We start from the raw sequence: 19,708 nt of genomic DNA, 5'->3' as shown, positions 1-19,708 counted from the left end.
GGCTAGGCCGTCAAGGGAAGGGATTGTCACGTACTGCTCTGCGCTGGTGCAGCCTCACCTCAAGTACTGTGTGCGGTTTTGGGTGCCACAATATAAGGAGGACATAAAACTGTTAGAGAGTGTCCAAAGGAGGGCTGCAAAGATGGTGAAGAGTCTGGAGGGCAAGATGTATGAGGAGTAGCTGAGGTCCCTTGGTTTGTTCAGCCCAGAGCAGAGCAGGCCGAGGGGAGGCCTCATGGTGGCCTGCAGCTCCCTCACGAGGGGAGTGGAGGGGCAGGCGCTGAGCTCTGCTCCCTGGGGACAGCGACAGGACCCGAGGGACCGGCATGGAGCTGGGACAGGGGAGGGTCAGGCTGGGTGTTAGGGAAAGGGTCTGCACCCAGAGGTGGTCAGGCACTGGGACAGGCTCCCCAGGGCAGTGGTCACGGCACAGAGCTGCCAGAGTTCAAGAAGCGTTTGGACAATGCTCTCAGAAATATGGTCCGATTTTTGGGTGGTCCTGTGTGGACCAAGGAGTTGGACTTGTTGGTCCCTTCCAACTGGGATACTCTGTGATTCTAAATATCATACATCTATGAGAATATGTTGCTAGCTGGAAGATGTCAGTGCATTTTCTAACCAAGAACTACACAGGTTTGTCGAGCTGCACAATAAATAGATATGAATAGATTTCTATGGAGAAGAAACTTTAAGATTGTTGCATGTCCTCTGATCATGTTTCATTTTTCTCTTCTCTAGAGAAAAGTTGGTAAAAATAATTTTTTCAGACCAGTCATTCAACGTAAGTTGAAGACAAAATCCACCCACGCGTCAGTTGTAAGGGAAGGAATTATTTTCCAACGTATATTTATATGAAACAATCTTTCTATGTAAGCTGTTAAGAATTAGCAGTCATTTCCCAGTTACATGATTTTTGTTGCTTTTCCCAGAGGACTCTCATTTCTGTAGAACTTAATGGATGGTCAAGCAGAATTCACAGAAGCAGGATGGTTTTGGCTTAGGATTTAATCAAGCATGACTAACAGTTGGAAATTTCATGATTATTTGTCCGTTTTAAACCTCTGAAGTTATGAGTCACTGTTGGGGAGTTTCCTGCTGCATATTTATGAAGTTCTCTGAGTGAGCTGAGTCAGTGTGTTTTTTAAATAAGCATTTGTAATCCTTTTAAGTGTATGCTAACCACTCAGATTGGAAATCAGGTTAGTGTCCCTAACAGAAGCAAAATAATGATTTAAAGATCAGGCACCAGTTGCTTAAATATATATGTATTATATTTATACATTTTTAGTTGTATAGAATGTGAATATATAGGGTTTTTTTTTCAGGAAAACTTTTAAGTTTAAGAATTTGTTTAGGTCAGTTCACCACTGACCCTAGAGAAAGAAGTGCTATCCTGGCAGTGTTCTGCTGAATTTTTATATATGTGTGAGTAGTGCTTGGAAGGTGGAGGAGCGTATTTCTTTGAGTCTCTCAAAGAAAAAAAGAAAGGAGTGAAAGACTGATCTCTGCCTTTTCACACAGAAAGGAGACTTTCTGTTTCTTCTTCTCTTGGAAAGTGGAGACTTCTACAGATTTGTTGGCGTATGATGGCTTTAGATGGTTTTACAGCTTAGATTCTAGAATTAGATTTGTCATATTTTCTTCAGGAAAGCTGTCTGATTCAGCTGATTAATTCTTTTGTTCACGGTGTTATTGAACCTACTTATAAAGACCTCCAGTTGACTTTGAGAAAGTATTTCTCAAAGAGGTAAAAAACCAAAAGCATCAACATACATTAAAACCTGTTTTTTATGTTATTTTCATAGGATATTCTATTACCTTTCAAGCATAACTGGACTGTGTGAATACAAATACGTAAATAGTGGCAGGTTGAAACAGTGATGGTCCAGGTATTGTTTGAATTGCAAGATCATTCTCAGAAATCAGTAATAAACACATATTGCAGACTAGTCTGACACAGTGCTCAAATTGCTCGAAAAGGACTGTGGTGGTTTCACTCGGGTGGGCGGCCGAGCTCCACCACAACCGCTCTCTCACTCCCCCTCCTCAAAGAGGAACGGGGAGAAAATACGATGAAAAGGGCTCAAGGGTTGAGATAAGGACGAGGAGATCGCGCAGTAATTATTGTGACGGGCAAAACAGACTCAGCATAGGGAGATAGTGAGATTTATTGCCTATTACTAACAAGCTAGAGAAGCGAGAAACAAAGGAAAGAAACCAAAAGCACCTTCCCCCCCATCCACCCTCTTCCACCTCCTCCCCCCGAGCGGCTCAGGGGAATGGGGGAATGGGGGTTATGGTCAGTCTATAGCGCTTCTTCGCCGCCGCTCCTTCTCGGTCACTCTCGTCCCCTGTGCTGTGGGGTCCCTCCCACAGGATGCAGTCCTTGCTGAACTGATCCAGCGTGGGCTGCCCACAGGCAGCAGCTCCTCAAGAACTGCTCCAGATATGGGTCCGTCCCACGGGGTCCATCCCTCAGGAGCAAACTGCTCCAACCTGGGTCCTCCATGGGCAGCAGCTCCTGCCAGGTCACCTGCTCCTGTGTGGGCTCCTCTCCATGGGCTGCAGGTCCAGCCAGGAATCTGCTCCGGCAGGGGTCTTCCACAGGCCGCAGCCTCCGTCGGTGCAGGTCCACCTGCTCCACCGTGGTCTCCTCCACGGGCTGCAGGGTGGAATTCTGCTCCACCGTGGTACTCCATGGGCTGCAGGGGGACAGCCTGCTTCACCATGGTCCTCACCACAGGCCACAGGGGACTTCTGCTCCGGCACCTGGAGCACCTCTCCCCCTCCTTCTTCACTGACCTTGGCGCCTGCAAGGCTGTTCCTCGCTCCTCTCACTCTCCCAGCTGCTGTGTGGTGCAGCGTTTTTTTTTTCCCTGTCTCAAATATGCTCTCACAGAGGCGCAAAACAACATCACTTATTGGCTCAGCTCTGGTCAGCAGTGGGGCCCTTACCAAACATGGGGCAGCTTCTAGATCCTTCTCACAGAAGCCACCCCTATGGCTCCCTGCTACCAAAACCTTGCCACGTAAACCCACTACACCAGTGACTAGCCCTTTATAAATCTGTGTTTCTGAGAAAACATTTTGTGATGCCTTTCATCTGCTTTAAGACCTTTGCCTTTGTAGAACTTTATTTCTGTTGTTGTACCATTCGCAGAATTTAAAGTTTGTGCTCAGCGTTCAGGAAGCTTTAGTGAAGATGGGACTTGGAGCGGGAAATGGTGCCGGAGCTCATTGGCCTCGACCGCGTTTACCTGGCTGAATTATGGCAAAATGGGATCAGTGAAGAGAGGAAATGAGTTTTAGTGTCATCTCTACTTCTGATTCATGTCTGCAATTATCTTCTAGTGTTTACTAAAGAGCTAAGTCCAAATGCCCTATATTGAAAAAAAAAAAAATGTGAGGAAGTCACGTAACACTGTGTTTGTTGAGAGAACTGTATGTTTTAATAATGTGAGTGAATGCTTGGTTGCTTGGCATATTAGCTGGAGGATAACATGCCCAGCAAAAGAAAGCAGATGGATTAGGATGGAAGGCATTGCCATTCTGCAACTCTGGGACCTGATTTCTAGCTAGAATATGGCATGTTTGATTTCTGAAGCTTTAATCTCTGAAAACAAGTTTCATTATGTTTTCATTTCGTTAGTTTTTACCACCGTATTAGAGTAGGAATTTGCAATATTCATTCCAGATAAAACTCATTAAATCAGTGATAAATTTAGCTCAATAAGTTTACAGATTTTGAAAATGATTGTGCTGCTAGAGCCTCTATTTCCAACCCGAGGAGCAGCTGAAAAATCTGAAGTACTCAGTCTTCCATATTTTTATGTTAATGGCTGTGCTGAATAAACAGATCTATTGATTAAGTTGTTCAAGCATTCCAGTTTTAAAATCTCTTTTTCACTTTTCCTACTTTTGAACAATCAATTAATTGGGCTTATCCCTCTTAATCACAGGAATTCCTGAAAAAATTGAAGATTGTTTATCACAAGCATACAGAAGAGCTCTCGTGGAAATCTGATCACTCAATTTCAAGGATCTTTTGTCGCAGAGTAGATTTTTTCTGATGTTCTAGATGTATGCATTCTTTTTAAGGTACTTCAGCAATTGCAGAAGCAATTTGGTTTGTCTTTCGGGGGTGTAGGTATCACTTTCATTTAGAGTACAATGCAGCAATAGTCAGAATGCAAAGTGAGTGTACGGATAGTGGATGGAGCTGGGTTCTTCAGACCATTATGAGCAGCGAATGGATTTGACATCTTCAGGAAACCATTTGTACTTCTTGTGTGCTTTTTTATGGGGTGGATTTGTGTGTTGTAAAATAGAAACTCTAAATTTTGCTTGGACCTGTGTCAGGCCATATGCCCATAGGGGGATGCATGTAGCTATTCCTTCTTTGTCTGACATATTGTATTCATATCTAAGGTGTCTTGACAGTTTGTTAACTTGGAAAAGTTAAGTTTCATTGCGTAGCAGCACGTTTTATAATAATAAGGTATGTATGTTGGGATATTGTTAAGACATTTCCTTTGTGAAAAGCAGTACTGGTTATTGAATCTATCAGAATTCTTTGAAGCATAGACTGAGCCCAAGAACAAAGGAAAAATTGTTGATTACTGCTTAGTTTGATTCCTAAAGTACCTAAAACCTCACAAAAGTCAGTTTGAGAGAAACAGATATTCTGTAAGGTAAAAGTGAAGGTCCCACCAGGAGTCAAGAGCTTGTTAAATAAATGCTCCATTTACTCACTAAGAAGTCGTCTCCAGCATGTTTCTAGGGATCATTATTTTGCCTTTGTCATTCAAATAATCTGGGTACTTTGGTGATGAGGATTTTATCACAGGTTGTTAAGAGAAACATATATGAAAACTGACTTTTAAGGTTGCCAGGAGTATCCTGTGATAGAGGTGGGTTGTTAAAATTTGAGGTGAAGATCAATACTGATCCACATGTGCCTGGAGAAAATGCAATCTGAATTCCAAATACACAATGATGGGCTCCAAGTTAACCATTACCATTCAGGAAAGAGATCTTGGTGGGATGAGACAGTGTGAAAATGTGAATTTAATTTGTAATAGCAGTGGGAAAAGGCCTATGGAATATTAGGAATATCAGAAAGTAAAGGAATAGAGAGCAGAAGAAAAAGTGGCTTCAGAATGTACCCTGCTTCTTGTGCAGTCTAATTCCCATTTCTCACAAAGGACATGGTAGAAGTAGAAGGAACGGAGAAGGAGAAGGGATGGGCTAGTGTTGAGGAAGTGTGAAACAGTAGAAGTGTGCAGCTTGAAAAACTGAAAACTGCTTAACTTGGTAGCGTTCCTCTGAGACTTGTGGGTGTTGCAGCCCAGGCGGGCTGGGTGGTGGCGTATCCATCCCCTGGCTGGTGGGAGGCTGGAGCTGCAACCCACACTTGTGAACAGTCATACAACTTTCTAAAATTCTCATTTGCTTGGCCCAAAATCCACACTGAAAGTTAGTACTTGATGGCTGGGTCTGCAGAAGCAAGATGTGGTGGATGATAATTAAAAAAAAAAGCAAAGCAGTGTGCTTGGTCTCTGCGAAGTGAGAGGGAACTTGCTGGTGGGTGAGTAGCAGCTCAGATCAGATGTGTCACTCTTAACTAGGGCGTCAGTTGTGCAGCGCTTGTTTTCCTCCTGGTGCTGATGTTCTTGCTGGGGCTGTGAGTGTTTTTATCACATCTTATTTCACAGAATCACAGAATTGTAGGGGTTGGAAGGGACCTCGAGAGATCATCGGGTCCAACCCCCCTGCCAAAGCAGGTTCCCTAGAGCAGGTTGCCCAGGTAGGCGTCCAGACAGGCCTTGAATATCTCCAGAGATGGAGACTCCACAACCTCCCTGGGCAGCCTGTCCCAGTGCTCCGTCACCCTCACCGTGAAGAAGTTCTTTCGCATGTTGGTGCGGAACTTCTTGGGCTTCATTTTGTGGCCATTGCCCCTTGTCCTGTCCCCACAAACCACTGAAAAGAGGTTGGCCAAATCCCTCTGTCTCCCACACCTCAGGTATTTATACACATTGATGAGATCCCCTCTCAGTCTTCTCTTCTCCATGCTGAACAGACCCAGGTCTCTCAGCCTTTCCTCATAGGGAAGATGCTCCAGGCCCCGTATCATCTTTGTGGCCCTCCGCTGGACTCTTTCCAGGAGATCCCTGTCTTTTTTTGTACCGGGCTCTTTCCAGGAGGAGTTCCCTGTCTTTTTTGTACCGTTTTATCCACCTCCCGTGGGTGTGTTCTTTCAGTGTGAAGTAGCTGCCAGCTTCTTGTACCTTTACATTTGGGGACCTGCTACAGGGTTTAATGGACAGGTTTCAGTCAGGAAATGCATTCGGTGATGTACTGTAGCTTCTTTACAGCAACTAACATCTTACATAGCCGTTGCTGGGAGGATCAGGCTGAGTTGTGGGTCTTCAAATGAAAAGCATTTCCCTTTCAAAGGGTGTATGTGTGGGAAGCTGTTCGTCAGCATCCATCCCTGCACTTAACTCTCCTTTTGAACCTTCCTACTTTGTGTAAACACAAAACTCTCGGCGGGAGTGTTCCAAATAAAAATTATCCATATTTAAATTATTTCTAGTTTCTCCTCCACATCTGGACTGAGAAGGAGGCGCTGTGATAGCTGTGGTCAGTAGTCTTGTACCTAAGTTGACAGAGGTCAAACTTTTGAGGCAGTTGTGAACAAGCATCAGCATTTGGCTGCCATTTTACTGCCCTGCAGGCCTGGCTGCAGGCCTCTTTAATCAAGAGAACAGAATTCTGTGATTCATATTACAAGAAAAAGTAGGCATTATATTTCTTGAATGTTTCCAGAGGGCAACTGAGCTCTGGGAGGGAAGACTGTCCAGAGAAATAATGCTCTATGCTCCTATCTTTTTCCCGTCTTTTGGAAGTAACAACTTGTGTTTTCTAGCTAAAAATGCAGAGAAAATAACTTGGGGATGTGTAGCTGGAATAGGCAATTAGAAAGTGCACGGTTTAATGTGAGATGAATGCTCTTCAATAAAAGATGGTTGAGTATTATAGTTGGTCTGTCACTCTACGTATCTGTTTGTTAGGATGACCTTTGATTCACCCTATTAGTTAATGCAGAAAGGCTACAGTGTGCCTGCCTTTAAACTTCGTATTATTCTGCTCACATCTCCATTCTCATTATAAACATGGCTATTTTTAGCTAGCACAGATTCAGAATATGCCTTGTAAGCTTAAGGGGGATTTATTGAGCTCCTGTGTGTATTCACCAGAGATTCCTTGCTGCAGTTTACTGATTTAGGATTGGGGAAGGGGAAAATGTACTGTTTAATTCCCGGCATGTGCCTGCAGGAGCTATATTTAGCTTCAGCTACTTGCTGTTGCCATTGTGCTATTTTTACAAAGGGATGCAGCAGTTTCATTGTTCAGGGGCTTAACTAGACATAAATGTAGATGGATGAGCTAGATAAACACTGGTGTACCGCAAAAATTGCTCCTGAAAGTCAGCGTGTATGCAGTAGGTGCACTTGAGTAAAACTGCACCAGAGCATGAAGACAACAGGCAGCTTGTTTCATAGGCGAGCTGTGTAAATTCACCTGATTAACATGTGCAAAAAAAATTATACTTAATTTTCCTTTAGACTGAAAAAGTGATATAACAGCAATAGCAATTTGGGCTGAGTTTGTATTTATACACATAAGGATCTGATTTACTGCAGTGGCGTAATTTGTTTCATTGCTTATCAGTTATTAAGAACTTTATCACCGCTTTCGTAATTGCCATGCATGTGCTTAATGGAATGCATGGAAAAAAATTAGTATGGAGACTGCTTGCTGCGGTTCAGTCCTACAGGCTGATTACATATGCACTACAAGATGATTACATATGCACATCCTTCTTATAATGCGTGTATCAGGGATCTGGCTATCAGTTCTACTCGTTGGTGCTTTAAGGAACAACATCTCTTCTTCCCGTTTGGGGAAGATTAGGAATTCTGATTCGATCAAGTATTCCAGTAGGTTCGGATTTGCTTTATCATTTACATTCAGAAAAATGGAGAGGTAGTTTCTTCCCTTTCATGGCTTTTTAATTGCTCCTTAAAGATACAGAATTTATTTATTTTTAGCTAAAAAAGGATAGTTTTTGTATCATCTAGAAAATACAGAAAAACATACAACAGCTATATTTTGTGTATCAGAAAATCAGACAGGTTGGACTAATATTCTCCAGAGAGAGAGCAAGCAATGAACAGAACTCTTGCTGCAAAGTTGCATGATATCACTGCACAGTCATCTCAGTGGTTATTTCAATTTAAAAATTCAATTTATGATAGAATGTAGTTTCTGTGAACCATGGTACGGTGTTTTCTTCAGGTAGAAAGATTTCATATGTGGTTGTTAACGTATTCCATTAAGGATCTTCAGTTGTTGTCCTTGACCTTTCTCAGGTAGCCTCAGAATTGTGTTGCTGGCCTTGCTTCCTAAAGATATCAAGGAGGACTAACTTATTCCCAGTTTTGGAATAATACTCTGCTTGAAAGAAACCTTGTGAGGTAAAGGCTTAGTGCTCTCCATATCACAAATAGCATACTCTACTTCTCCCCTCAAACTTCCTTTCAATACCAGTATTTCAAGTACAGGAAGATGTCAGTGAAGGGAATAATGTGGATTCCTGCATCGAAGAGGCTTTGAAGATACCAGCATCTGACCCCTTACTGTCTGCATCTTGCAGTAAGAGACAGGTCAAAATTGTGAGTGTTAAGAAGTGTATGTAGCTGAGAAATCATAAGGTATGTCACAAGAGCATTGAGATTTCAGTAATGCCATTCTTTGCTTAGCTCCCATCAACAGAAATTAGCAGAAACACGACACAACTGACGTTCAGTTGGAGGGCTTCTTTTCTGATTTGATTTGAGATTGTTGTCCTGCCGATGAGAATTGCAGAATCTCACAGCTAGTCAGCACTCTGCTTTTCCTGTTTAGTGGTGTGCAGGTGAGTGTTTTTTTTTTTCCCCTGAGTACAGGTGGGCGGGAGAATATTCAGCTTATGTACCTAAAGGCACCTGTCATTTCTCCCAACACTGCTGTTAAGTCTGACTTTTATACATTCTTAATCCTTTGCCAGGTTACCATGTGAAATCAGGGACTCAGTGATGGGAGAGAGAAACAAAAACTGACAAGTGTTTGTCTTTTGTTAGACTACTGCAAATTAAAACTCAGAAAGTGCTAAGTTAGATTGATTCTGGTAATCAAATCAATACAGAGACAGAACTGGTATGCTTTCTGGGTGGCATCTAACTCGAGGGTTCCAGGACTGAATCTTTTCATCAGCCCAGGCCTAAACCTGGACATGGTGTTTGCATTCACCAACAGGTCCAAGGACTGGAAGCTTGATGTTTTTGGGTCCCATCTTACTTGGGTTCAGCTGCGTAGGCATCTACGCACCATTCCCTCCCAATGCTCACATTCTTGACTTTTCCTGAAAAAGATCCAACTGTGTTCAGTGTCCGCCTTTCTGTATGAATCGTGTTGGTGGAGCAGCATATCCCACGTGCTTGGATTCAGCAGCTAGTAGTCTCTGACTCTGTTTTCATCCAGTAATGCTTAGGCTAGGTAATTTTGATGGCAAAGATGGGAACGGTGCAGAAGAGGGCTTGAATGTGCGACTGGAAGCATGGAACCATAGAATCATTAAGGTTGGAAAAGACCTCCAAGACCATCTGGTCCGACCATCCCCTACCACCAACGTCACGCACTAAACCATGTCCCTAAGCACCACGTCCGACCTTTCCTTGAACACCCCCAGGGATGGTGACGATCAGCAGCCTGAAGCACCACGGAGCCCCTGTGGGATGTGCAAGCATGACAGCCCCGAGGACCGCTCAGCCTCGCAGCCCAGAGCAAGGGCAAGCTCCAGGAGCTGCCCCCGGCTCTGCATCGCTGCCCTGGTGCAGTTGAGGACATGGGAACCGACTGTCAGCAGCGCTGCCCCCCCGAGCTTTCAGCTGGCCAGCTCTTTGCTCTTCCCACTTCATTCATTGCCAGGGTCCTCTGCTGCTAGTGAAATGAGTGTAGTTAATTTGAGAAACTTGTTCTCTCTTTGTCACTGCCAGATCATTTAATTAGTTACACAATATTCTTAGGCAGCTGAAATTCCTGATACAACTCTGTTTAAGCAAAACCCAACAGAACAGAAAACAAAAGGCATCCAGGCAGCTGAGAAAAGGGGCTGAAAGTCGGGAAGAATGGCTAAGCAGTCGTGAATTCATCCTCTCCTTCTGGAGCATGTCCTGCTAATGCATTTGCTGATTTGGCTGAGATGCAGGAGATCAGGAGCATGATGGGATCCGGGAGGAAAACATGTTTACTGTTGTGCATGTAATTTGATTTAAGAGAGAGGAAGGTAGATTTGAAGATTGCACACCTAGAATGTGTTACTTTTCAAATGTCAAGCCCTAATCCCGTGAGAAATTATACTCATTAGTAGGAGTTGTTTTCTATAATGAGTTCAGAAACCGAAATGGAAAGAAGATTATATTCTGAATTTAAATATTTTTAGTCTCCTCATGCTGCTTTTTTAAAATCTTAATGGGGAGTCTGCGATGTTACATTCTGGTATTTCTTCACGGTTATTGCAGGCAGTATCTGCAGAGCCTCAGGAGCAAACTGCCTGTAGCTAAGTACTGGCATTTCATCTTGTATAAAATGTTAAGATCTGCGTCGTGTCATTTTTGCTATTCTAACGGAATTTAGAAAAGACCCGAAAATGCAGTGTATGTGAGCCTCTGTTATAAAGTTTGAGGTTTTGATTTAATTATGTAAAACATTGCTAATAAATATTTATAAAAAACATTAAGGTTCCAGTTTGGGAAAAAGAAAAAATTGACAAAATAGATCTTTGCTGTCTGAAACACAAAGTGCAGTATGTGTGGTGATGCAGTGCTGTGGTTAAGAAGTTAAAAAACAGAATCCTCTGGTTCTTCTAGTAACAAGGTACAGGGGTAAAATCTGAGTTACTGCCATTGCTAGTAGAAGGGCTTAGGAATGAAGCTAAACGTTTGCTTACAAAAAGTGGGAAAGACAAAATCACGAAGCAATAGAGGTGATGGGAGACAGAAATCCAGGAGCTCCTGACCTGAACTGTTTCCAACTCTGTAAGTTTTACAAATCAAAATTTTACAGAATCAAAAATAAAGAATCATAAAAATGTTTTGCAACAGTGAGGAGGAAAGTATGTGAATTGTTTATTGATTGTTTACTCATTGAAAATACATCACTATGGAACTGGGTTTCCTGACTACTCATTCACCTACTGCATATATCATTCTGGTTATCGGTAATTTCCTTGTTGATTATATCTGCTGCTTCTGTTCAATAATGGTTCTTTTGTTAAAGGAAATGACTCTTTTAACATTTCTCATACCTTCAGGATTTTTCTTTAAACCAGACTAATTACGAGACTTTCTAATACCAAGTTATACTAATATTTTGTGGTCTTCTAGATAATACTTATTTTCATTCATGTGCAGCATGTAATGATTACATCTGCAAGTGGATTTTATGTCCTTGAGTTGTATTTACCTTAACAAAGCCTTGGTCTGAGCTGATTTTTGAACTAAAGTAGTATTCTTCAGCTACATAGACCATGGAACACTTTTTTGGGTAAAACTTTTTGGTTTGGCTCTTTTTATCTTGAGTTAGTCAGTCTACCCCTCTCATGTGAGCTAGCATACAGAAGGATTCAGCACCATGTTTAGCTTCCCAGCACCACAAATCCCCTTTATCCCTTCCCTTCCCTTCCCTTCCCTTCCCTTCCCTTCCCTTCCCTTCCCTTCCCTTCCCTTCCCTTCCCTTCCCTTCCCTTCCCTTCCCTTCCCTTCCCTTCCCTTCCCTTCCCTTCCCTTCCCTTCCCTTCCCTTCCCTTCCCTTCCCTTCCCTTCCCTTCCCTTCCCTTCCCTTCCCTTCCCTTCCCTTCCCTTCCCTTCCCTTCCCTTCCCTTCCCTTCCCTTCCCTTCCCTTCCCTTCCCTTCCCTTCCCTTCCCTTCCCTTCCCTTCCCTTCCCTTCCCTTCCCTTCCCTTCCCTTCCCTTCCCTTCCCTTCCCTTCCCTTCCCTTCCCTTTTTTTTATGGATCATCCAGGCAGAATTACGTGCATAGTGACACCCTGCCGTTCCCTGTTGGTTTGCAGCAAAGCAGTTCAGAGAAATCGAATAAATTCTTTTATATTCATAAACTTTTAATAGGATCTGCAGCTCAGTCGGTTATCTGTGCAGGTTTGACAAGGCCGCTGGAGTAAGCATACAACGGTATTTAAATCTGTGGCTGTAGCGTTTAGTGCCTCCTTCTCTGGAGGTGCTGTGGGAGAGAATGGTAAATTGTTTTAAATTGGAGCTTTGTAAGCTTATGAAAGCGTAGGATTTTTTTTTTCTATCCTGGAGATAGAAAATCGATCTTTCATATTGTGTGTGGAGTTCTTTCCAAGGTGTGTGTACGTAGAGGAGTTTAAAGGAGATTTAAATTTTTTTTCTTTTACACCCTGTTGATATTATATGAATTCTAAGTATTAAAACTTTCTCGGATCACCTGAGGGCACCAGAAAAAAATGTTTTCCTCAGTCATGCTCCGCCTCTACACATCCATATACACCCCGGCCAGAGAGAGCAGGGGGTTCAGTGCTCTGAAGCTCTCCGAGAGACTCCAAATCTGTCGAGTGCCCCCACTTAGATCTTATATTTTGGGTGGGAAGAGATTCCTCCTGCTCTTGAGGTTGGTAGAAGACCTTTTGGTTCTTTTCCCTGTTCTCTAGCATGGGGTGTGAGACGCACCCAGGGTCACCAGCAAGGTTCCGCGACAAATTCCTCACTGCAGGAGGGACCGCGATGATGATGATGATGCCGTTGAACTCTTGTACTTACCGATGGCACATAACGGTTGTAATTTTTAGCCTTTTCTTGAGTGTTTTCAGTTGGTATGGGATGTTGGGAAGGGTTTTGCATGGGGAGTGGTAATACTCCGTGGCCTTTCAAACTAACCCTGTCTCTTTACCCAGTCTGATGCGGAATGAGCCATGGACCCAAACCATGGTAGCTTTCCAAAGCAGGATACTCTGAGTGTTACAGCAATAATACGGGGCTTTTTCAGAGAGTTTTCACAGAAGACTTCCTGATTAAACTTGAAGTCCATTCTTACGTTACATTAATTACATCAGTAGTGTCAGATCCCTGTACTTGTGGACTGTAGGTCTGATCTGTAGGAAATAGTCCAGCTGGTTAAATGGAATGAAGCCTGTTTTGAATGGGTTTGTGCTTTTTTTTTTTTTTTTTTTTTAAATCTTTGTGTTTAATATTGATTAACTCTCCTGACATAACGTAAACTTGAGTTCATTAACTGCAAATTAGGAATTGACATAAACAGAGCAGACAGGTATGTCCAGAGTGCCCAGTGGATATTTTTGTTTGCGTTGTAAGGTGACTCTTGTGAATTTTAATCAAACTTAATTAGGAAGTAGAGTTAGTTCAAGTTACTTAAAAGCAAGCTGGAAATGTGCAAAACATTTCAGCCCTCGCGTGCCACAAAACATTGAACTCTTGATTTTGGTGTTCCTCAAACCACTGGATTATGGTTGTTTTAAGACAGTGATTGTGTTAGTGTTTCTGTTCCTTCAGCCAGGTTTAGAAATCCAGTTAACAGGTTTCATAAATGTTTAATAAATCTTCAGTTGAAAGGGAAAGGATTTTTAACCATCTGAGGATTGATAGCATCTGGTAAATATGGTTTCCAGCAGAGGGTGTTGTCTTGGAAGGTTTGTTGGTGGTGGTTTTTCTGGGGTGTGTGTTTGTGTGTGTGTGTGTTCTATTTTTGTAAAAACCAAGCCAAGAGCTAACCAGGGAGGAGGTAGGCATTGTTCCTAAATCTTTTTTAGAAACTGCTGTCCTAGTTGACATAAACTTCAGCATGCCGTGGTAATGTCCGTGTTAGGTCTGTGCCCTTGCTCTGAGACTTGGCAATAGCAGCTGCCTGGGAACCAGAATAAGAGCAGGGAAAGAATCCAATGGCACTTTCCAAATTTTCGCCTTGCTTCAAGCAAGTTATATTTCAGGAGTTTAATAAAAGATGAGGTGATGTATGGTCCCCTCTGCATGAACCAAAGGTTTGTCCTGAGCTTGAGCCCTGAAGATGACATGGGGACTGGTGTGCTGGTAAGCTTTACACATGCTGTTCATTAAGGAAAAAGACCCAAAAATAAAATTTAAGACACAGAAGAACTCAGTGCTAATGAGAGTAATGAGTACATAAGACTAACGATAGAGAATAATCCTTATTTTTTAACTTTGCTAACCAGTCGTTCTCTAAAATGAACATCATGGAAAGACGAGGTTCGTACGCTGCGTCAGGTCAATAGTTTTGTTGTAGGCTGTTACTTAGCGGAGATGAGTGAATGCTTACATGTATTGAGAGCAGATGCTTTTAGTTTTGTATAACTTCCCTCCATTTGTCTACAGTCAAAAACTTTACAAGTTACCCATTTGATTAAGAAGGTAATGAAGTGATGAATATTTTTAAGGGTGTGAAAGAGCGGATCATTTAATAAACTCTAGGAGGAATTATGTCCAGCTGATTTTGTTCTGTACTTGTAAGCTTGTGAAAGGATTAAGGAAAAAAATCAACTTAGGGATGCAGTCATTTGTTTGATTGCCTTTTTTGGGTACAATAGAATGGATGGATTAGGAAGACAAATTCAAATTCTTGATGGCATAGAAACTTGGTTGCTATATCACTTCTATGGTGTAATTTAATTGTACTTTTGAAATGCTCAGCAGTGAAACATAGCTAATAAGTCATTTACTTCTGTTTTTCTAGACACTGGAAGCCATTTTGAATTTTAAATACTCTGGTGGACCAGGACACGTTGAAGGCTATTACAGGAACCTTTCACTGGGTCTTCATGTAGAAGTAGAGCCGTCTGTTTTCTTCACACGTGTCAGTACCCTTCCAGCAACAAGGTGAGCCTTTCTTTGACTCTTGGATATGTGACTTATCATCTCTTTTATGTTGGCTACAACTTAAAGGGCATGCTGGAAACTTGCAATGTCATCATCAACATGTGGGCAAAGAATTTTGTCAACCAGTTGTCAAAATTCCTCCACTTTAGGAATTTACCCTCATTTAACTGCAGACTGTGATCAAAGCACTCCATGGGAATTTGAAAATTTCTGATGTTCAAATGTTTTTTCAGTAATGTTTATTTTACCAACGACAGGATATTTCTTGTTTATTATAATATCTGATGACTTCTTTCTGTATCTCTCCACTATTACAGTGTGGTCTGCATTACTGCATTACATAGTTTTGTGTTTGCCTGAGTCTTAAAAAAAAAAAAAAAAAAAAAAAAAGTATGCATAAATGGTTGTCTTTAGATGTAAGGAGTAAATTGCAATCATTCTCTCCTTCAGTGCTTTCTCTTGTAAACCACAGAGTAGTTTCACATGTCCTGGTGAGTTTTCAAAAATTAAGGGTCAGTTTACATGTTTGCATGTAAGTTCACACATGCTAGTCATTAAATGCTCTAAAATCTTTAAATCTTTGTGATGTATTAAAACTCTGGAAGTGCCAGAGATAGCTTTTGAATAGCTCTTGTTCAAAAGATGAATAACCAAGCTTGGTTTTTTTGGGAAGAAAGAAGAGTGGACTTTGTTTCAGTACATAGGTACTTCTGCGGTACTAGTATCGGTATGGAGTTAGTACATGAAGAATTTGTTGTATAGTGGACAAGAATGGCGTGAAGCAGCATTGGGGAGGGTCAGGCTGGGTGTTAGGGAAAGGTTCTTCACTGAGAGGGTGGTCGGGCACTGGGACAGGCTCCCCAGGGCAGTGGTCACGGCACTGAGCTGCTGGAATTCAAGAAGTGTTTGGACATGCTCTCAGACACATGGTCTGATTTTTGTGTGGTGCTGTGTGGAGCCAGGGGTTGGACTTGATGGTCCTTGTTGGTCCCTTCCAACTCAGGATATTCTGTGATTCTGAGTTTGTTAGCGAAAACCTCTTCCGATATACCAAAGTAGCAGTACCATTGAAAAGCATGCCACCGTGCGTTGTAGAACTTCTTGTTTTAAAGTTTGAAATTATTTCAGTGCATTTATATAGTACTGCTTTAATGGTTGAGAGTGAACTTGATTGATCAAAGAGATTCACATTGGTCCCAGGACCTTTTTCATGACAGTCTTCAGAGAGAAACCCCAAAGGTAGGCAAGAAAGAACTACAAGTCTAGGAGATATTGGCGCCATATTTCATTTTTCCAAGCGGAGAAATGAGTCACCAGTATCATCCTAATGCAAAAATGTCAAAAGATGGATGGACTGCAACATAGCTTGCAAAACATGAAGTGTTTCTTTCATTCCTGTTTTGTTTTTCACAGGAGCAAAAGAAATGAAGTCTCAAGAAAAGTACTGAGTCTGGGTGGGGTTTTAACTTAGAGAAACTTGAAGCAAAAGTGGACAGGTTGGAGAAAGTGTAGAGCAAGAAGAGTAATAGGATGTGAATGCTAAACCATTGAAACTGTTGGTCTTAGTGGAGCTAAGGAGAAGGCTGAGTGTAGACTGAAATTTGTAATTACGTAAATGGCATTGCCAGCGGGATAGGTATCTGTTTTTCACAGCAGGTAGTAGAGTAAATAATGGGCTTTGCATGCAGCAAGGAAATTTTAGGTTAGACGAGGCTAAGGAAGCACTGAAATAGATTGTGCAAAGTATCATTAAAAATTAGACAAATGAGATTGTCTCAAACTGATTTTTTTTTGACTAGATGTATTGTGTTCAGCTTTTGTGAAGGAGACCTAAAACTGTGTACCCTTACTGGTAATCAGGTCTGCCAAACATTTTGCTACTTGGAAATAGAGCACAGTGGGCCTGAGTTTATTCCTTTAGGAACTGCTCTAGAAGAAGTAAATCTAATGCTACCTGCCAAGTCAGAGCATGGTATCTGGAGAATTCCAGGAGCTTTATTAATGACGGTCAGAGTTTTATACCTGCAGTGGCACACTGTTCAGTGTGCAAGGTTTTCAAGCGTTAATAAACGATCTCTGTACCATCCTGGAAGTATCGCAGCGTCTACATTAAGTAGTTTTCAAGAAGATTCGGTATATAGGTTGAAATGCTTAGTTTACATTCATTATTTACATGAATAGTTTTTTTTTCATTCATTGTCCAAAATCTCCTTTGTACTCTGAGTATCCTATATACACTTCTATATGGACAACACGATGGCTCTTTGGTTCACCGCGCTTACTTTCCTTCAGTCACAGAGTAGGTTGGGTGTGAAGCTGTGAACCTTCCATAAAAGCCTGAAATACAACACGATGCTTTTATTTGAAACACCGTTGTCGGTAAGTCAGCTGCTTGTGCGAGGTGGCCCCAGCTGTGGTTTGTGTAAGACACCGTTATCCTCCCCCCTGCCCTGTCAGTCTCTTGTCAGGAATTTACTATGCTTGGAAAATGCTTAATCCCAAAATCTATAAAAATAGATTGAGGTCTTAATTCAAAGGTAGAGTTGCTGTGTTGTTCAGCTGTGTACGATTTCACTAGTCATGTAGCAGCAGTGCTATATATAGCAGCTCCACTTCAGCCAAATGCTGCAGCCCTTACTGTTTGCATTCACTTCATTCTTTGCCTGTCCGTCACACAGACCAGCATTTAAGTCAGTGGAAACTTTAAGTGATTTGCTGATTAGAGATGTGGTTAAAGATGTTATTGATTTTAATTCAGAATCCTCAAAGGTTTATTACTGTTTGGGGGCAAAATGCCTTAATGTTTAAATTTCTTTCGGAAATGTTTTATTGCAGGAGCTGTCAAATTGCCATTCAAAACTTGTTGTTGTTGCATAGGCATACACTGCCTTATCAGTCATGAATGCATTTTGTTTTTAAGTGCTTGTTATCTTGTGTTCTTGATTTTATTATACTAGTTTTAGGGAGCAGTAATGCTTTTCCTTCACTCTTCCAAGGAGGCTCTTGTCACTGCGTCCCAGCGGTGATTCTCCATCAGAAGTCAGGTACCGTTCAGTGTTATGCTGTAAAGTGACAAAGAGTAGAAGTGTCATCTTCCAAACTGCTGGGGATGAACGTTTATTATTAAATGAAACAAAGTTTCTTATTTGATTGTTGATCATCTCTGCCAATTTCTGAGACTCAGTGACAGCAAATTATAAGTCAAATTTTGTACTTTTCCTCGCTTTTAAAAACTTGAACCAAGTTTCCTCTTGAGTTGCAGCTGAGAAATCGTTGCTTAAATCCTTTTTGAGGCACTGAACTATTTTTGTTTAGTCATTATATGAGAAACTGTGTTTTATAACTTACCTTCTCAGCTGTCATTTCAGAATGAGTTAGCATTGTTTTCATTTTCTGGATTCGATTTTTTTTTCTTTTATGCTTTTGTTGTTGTTACGTTACATTTTACCTCAATAAAAGTAAGAAACAATAGCTTAATAGCTGCTGGGCTTAAAATCAAAGTCAAATTTAAAACTTTAAAAATTGATTCTTCCCTTAGGCCTTCACTGGAAAAAAAAATCAACAGGAAAAATGTTAATGAAATCACTTTTTTCCCCCAATGTAACATAAAGATTATGGTTTATGTAAAAGTCTTCCAAACTCAGTTGGTATTCCTTTTATTTAGTTGCTTGAGCAGATATGCATAGGAGATATCACTGAAACAGATTTTTTCTTTTGTTTATTTTTGCCTTTTTTACTGTCTGTAGCCATAATTATGTCTTCTGCTCATGCACAGATTTGTGCTTTAGAGGGAGAAGTTTCATTAACTGCACCTTCACTATATCTTGAGATGCATTTAACTCTGACACAGCTCCTTTTAACCTCGACCTGTGCTAGTCCGTAGGGGCACCCCGGCTTAGCTTGGTGCAGCCCTCGATGTGCTGCAGTGTGCGGTCTGTTGCCTACTTCTCGTGCAGATACCAGCCCTCCTCTCAGAAGGTGATGTTCTGTCCGTAAGTGGCCCTATTCTGCTCCAAGGATTTTCCCTGAGCATCTCAACCTCCGCTCACGGAGCTGCCTGCACCCAAAATGACTGGCGGGACGGCCTCGCGCTTGGAAATTGTATGCCTCTGGCCGTGTCACTTGTAATCCTTGATTCTGCTTGTTTGTCCTTGCCAGGAAGGGCTGGTCTTGTCATGCATAATGAAAAAATTAGGTGTTGGATGTAGCCCTGAAATAGGCTATGAGAATGTATTTATACCGAAAGTTTTCCCAGTATTTCCCACAGCTCACTTGAAGCCTTGAAGGGCTTCAGGGATCTCCTTGCTTGACACTATGTACCATAAAATTCTGGTAAATCTATATAATAATATTGTTTTCGTTGTCTTCTGTAATCAGGTGTATCATGTGAATTGACTCCTTGTTGGGTCTTAGCCTCAAAACTACGAGGGTGATTCGAGGCCTCCAAAGAGCTCAGCTACCAGCAGGTTGTCTCCTAGACCGCCAGCAGAGCTGTGATGCTGATGGGTCAGAGTAAGGGAAACGTTTTGTTGCATGTGAAACACCTCTTCCTTTTCCCATCCTGGTAGCTCCAAAAAAGTCTGCTGTTGAAGCTTGTTCTAACTAGATTGTCTTGAACTATTCCTCGAAAGCGTTATCTGCCAGTTTTGGTGAGCACTGTATGTCCTCCCCTACCACCTTTGTCAAAAAACAACAAAGCTTGAAAAAAATGCTAGA

At 41.8% G+C, this 19,708-nt stretch overlaps 1 protein-coding gene across 6 annotated transcripts in view; it reads left to right on the top strand.

Moving 5' to 3' along the window:
• The window catches only part of TRAPPC9 (trafficking protein particle complex subunit 9), a 466,059-nt gene that overhangs the window by 134,129 nt on the left and 312,222 nt on the right, over window positions 1–19,708 (top strand). For all 6 annotated transcript variants that reach the window (XM_035561675.2, XM_035561676.2, XM_050708965.1 and 3 more), the window contains one exon: window positions 14,850–14,992. In XM_035561675.2, coding sequence (XP_035417568.1) covers window positions 14,850–14,992 — 143 coding nt within the window. The remainder of the gene's footprint in view (window positions 1–14,849; window positions 14,993–19,708) is intronic.

This window comes from Cygnus atratus, chromosome 2 (assembly GCF_013377495.2).
Source record: "Cygnus atratus isolate AKBS03 ecotype Queensland, Australia chromosome 2, CAtr_DNAZoo_HiC_assembly, whole genome shotgun sequence".
NCBI classification, from domain to species: Eukaryota; Metazoa; Chordata; class Aves; order Anseriformes; family Anatidae; genus Cygnus; species Cygnus atratus.
Note: the sequence above shows the minus strand (reverse complement) of the source record. Positions and strands in the feature narration are given on the sequence as shown.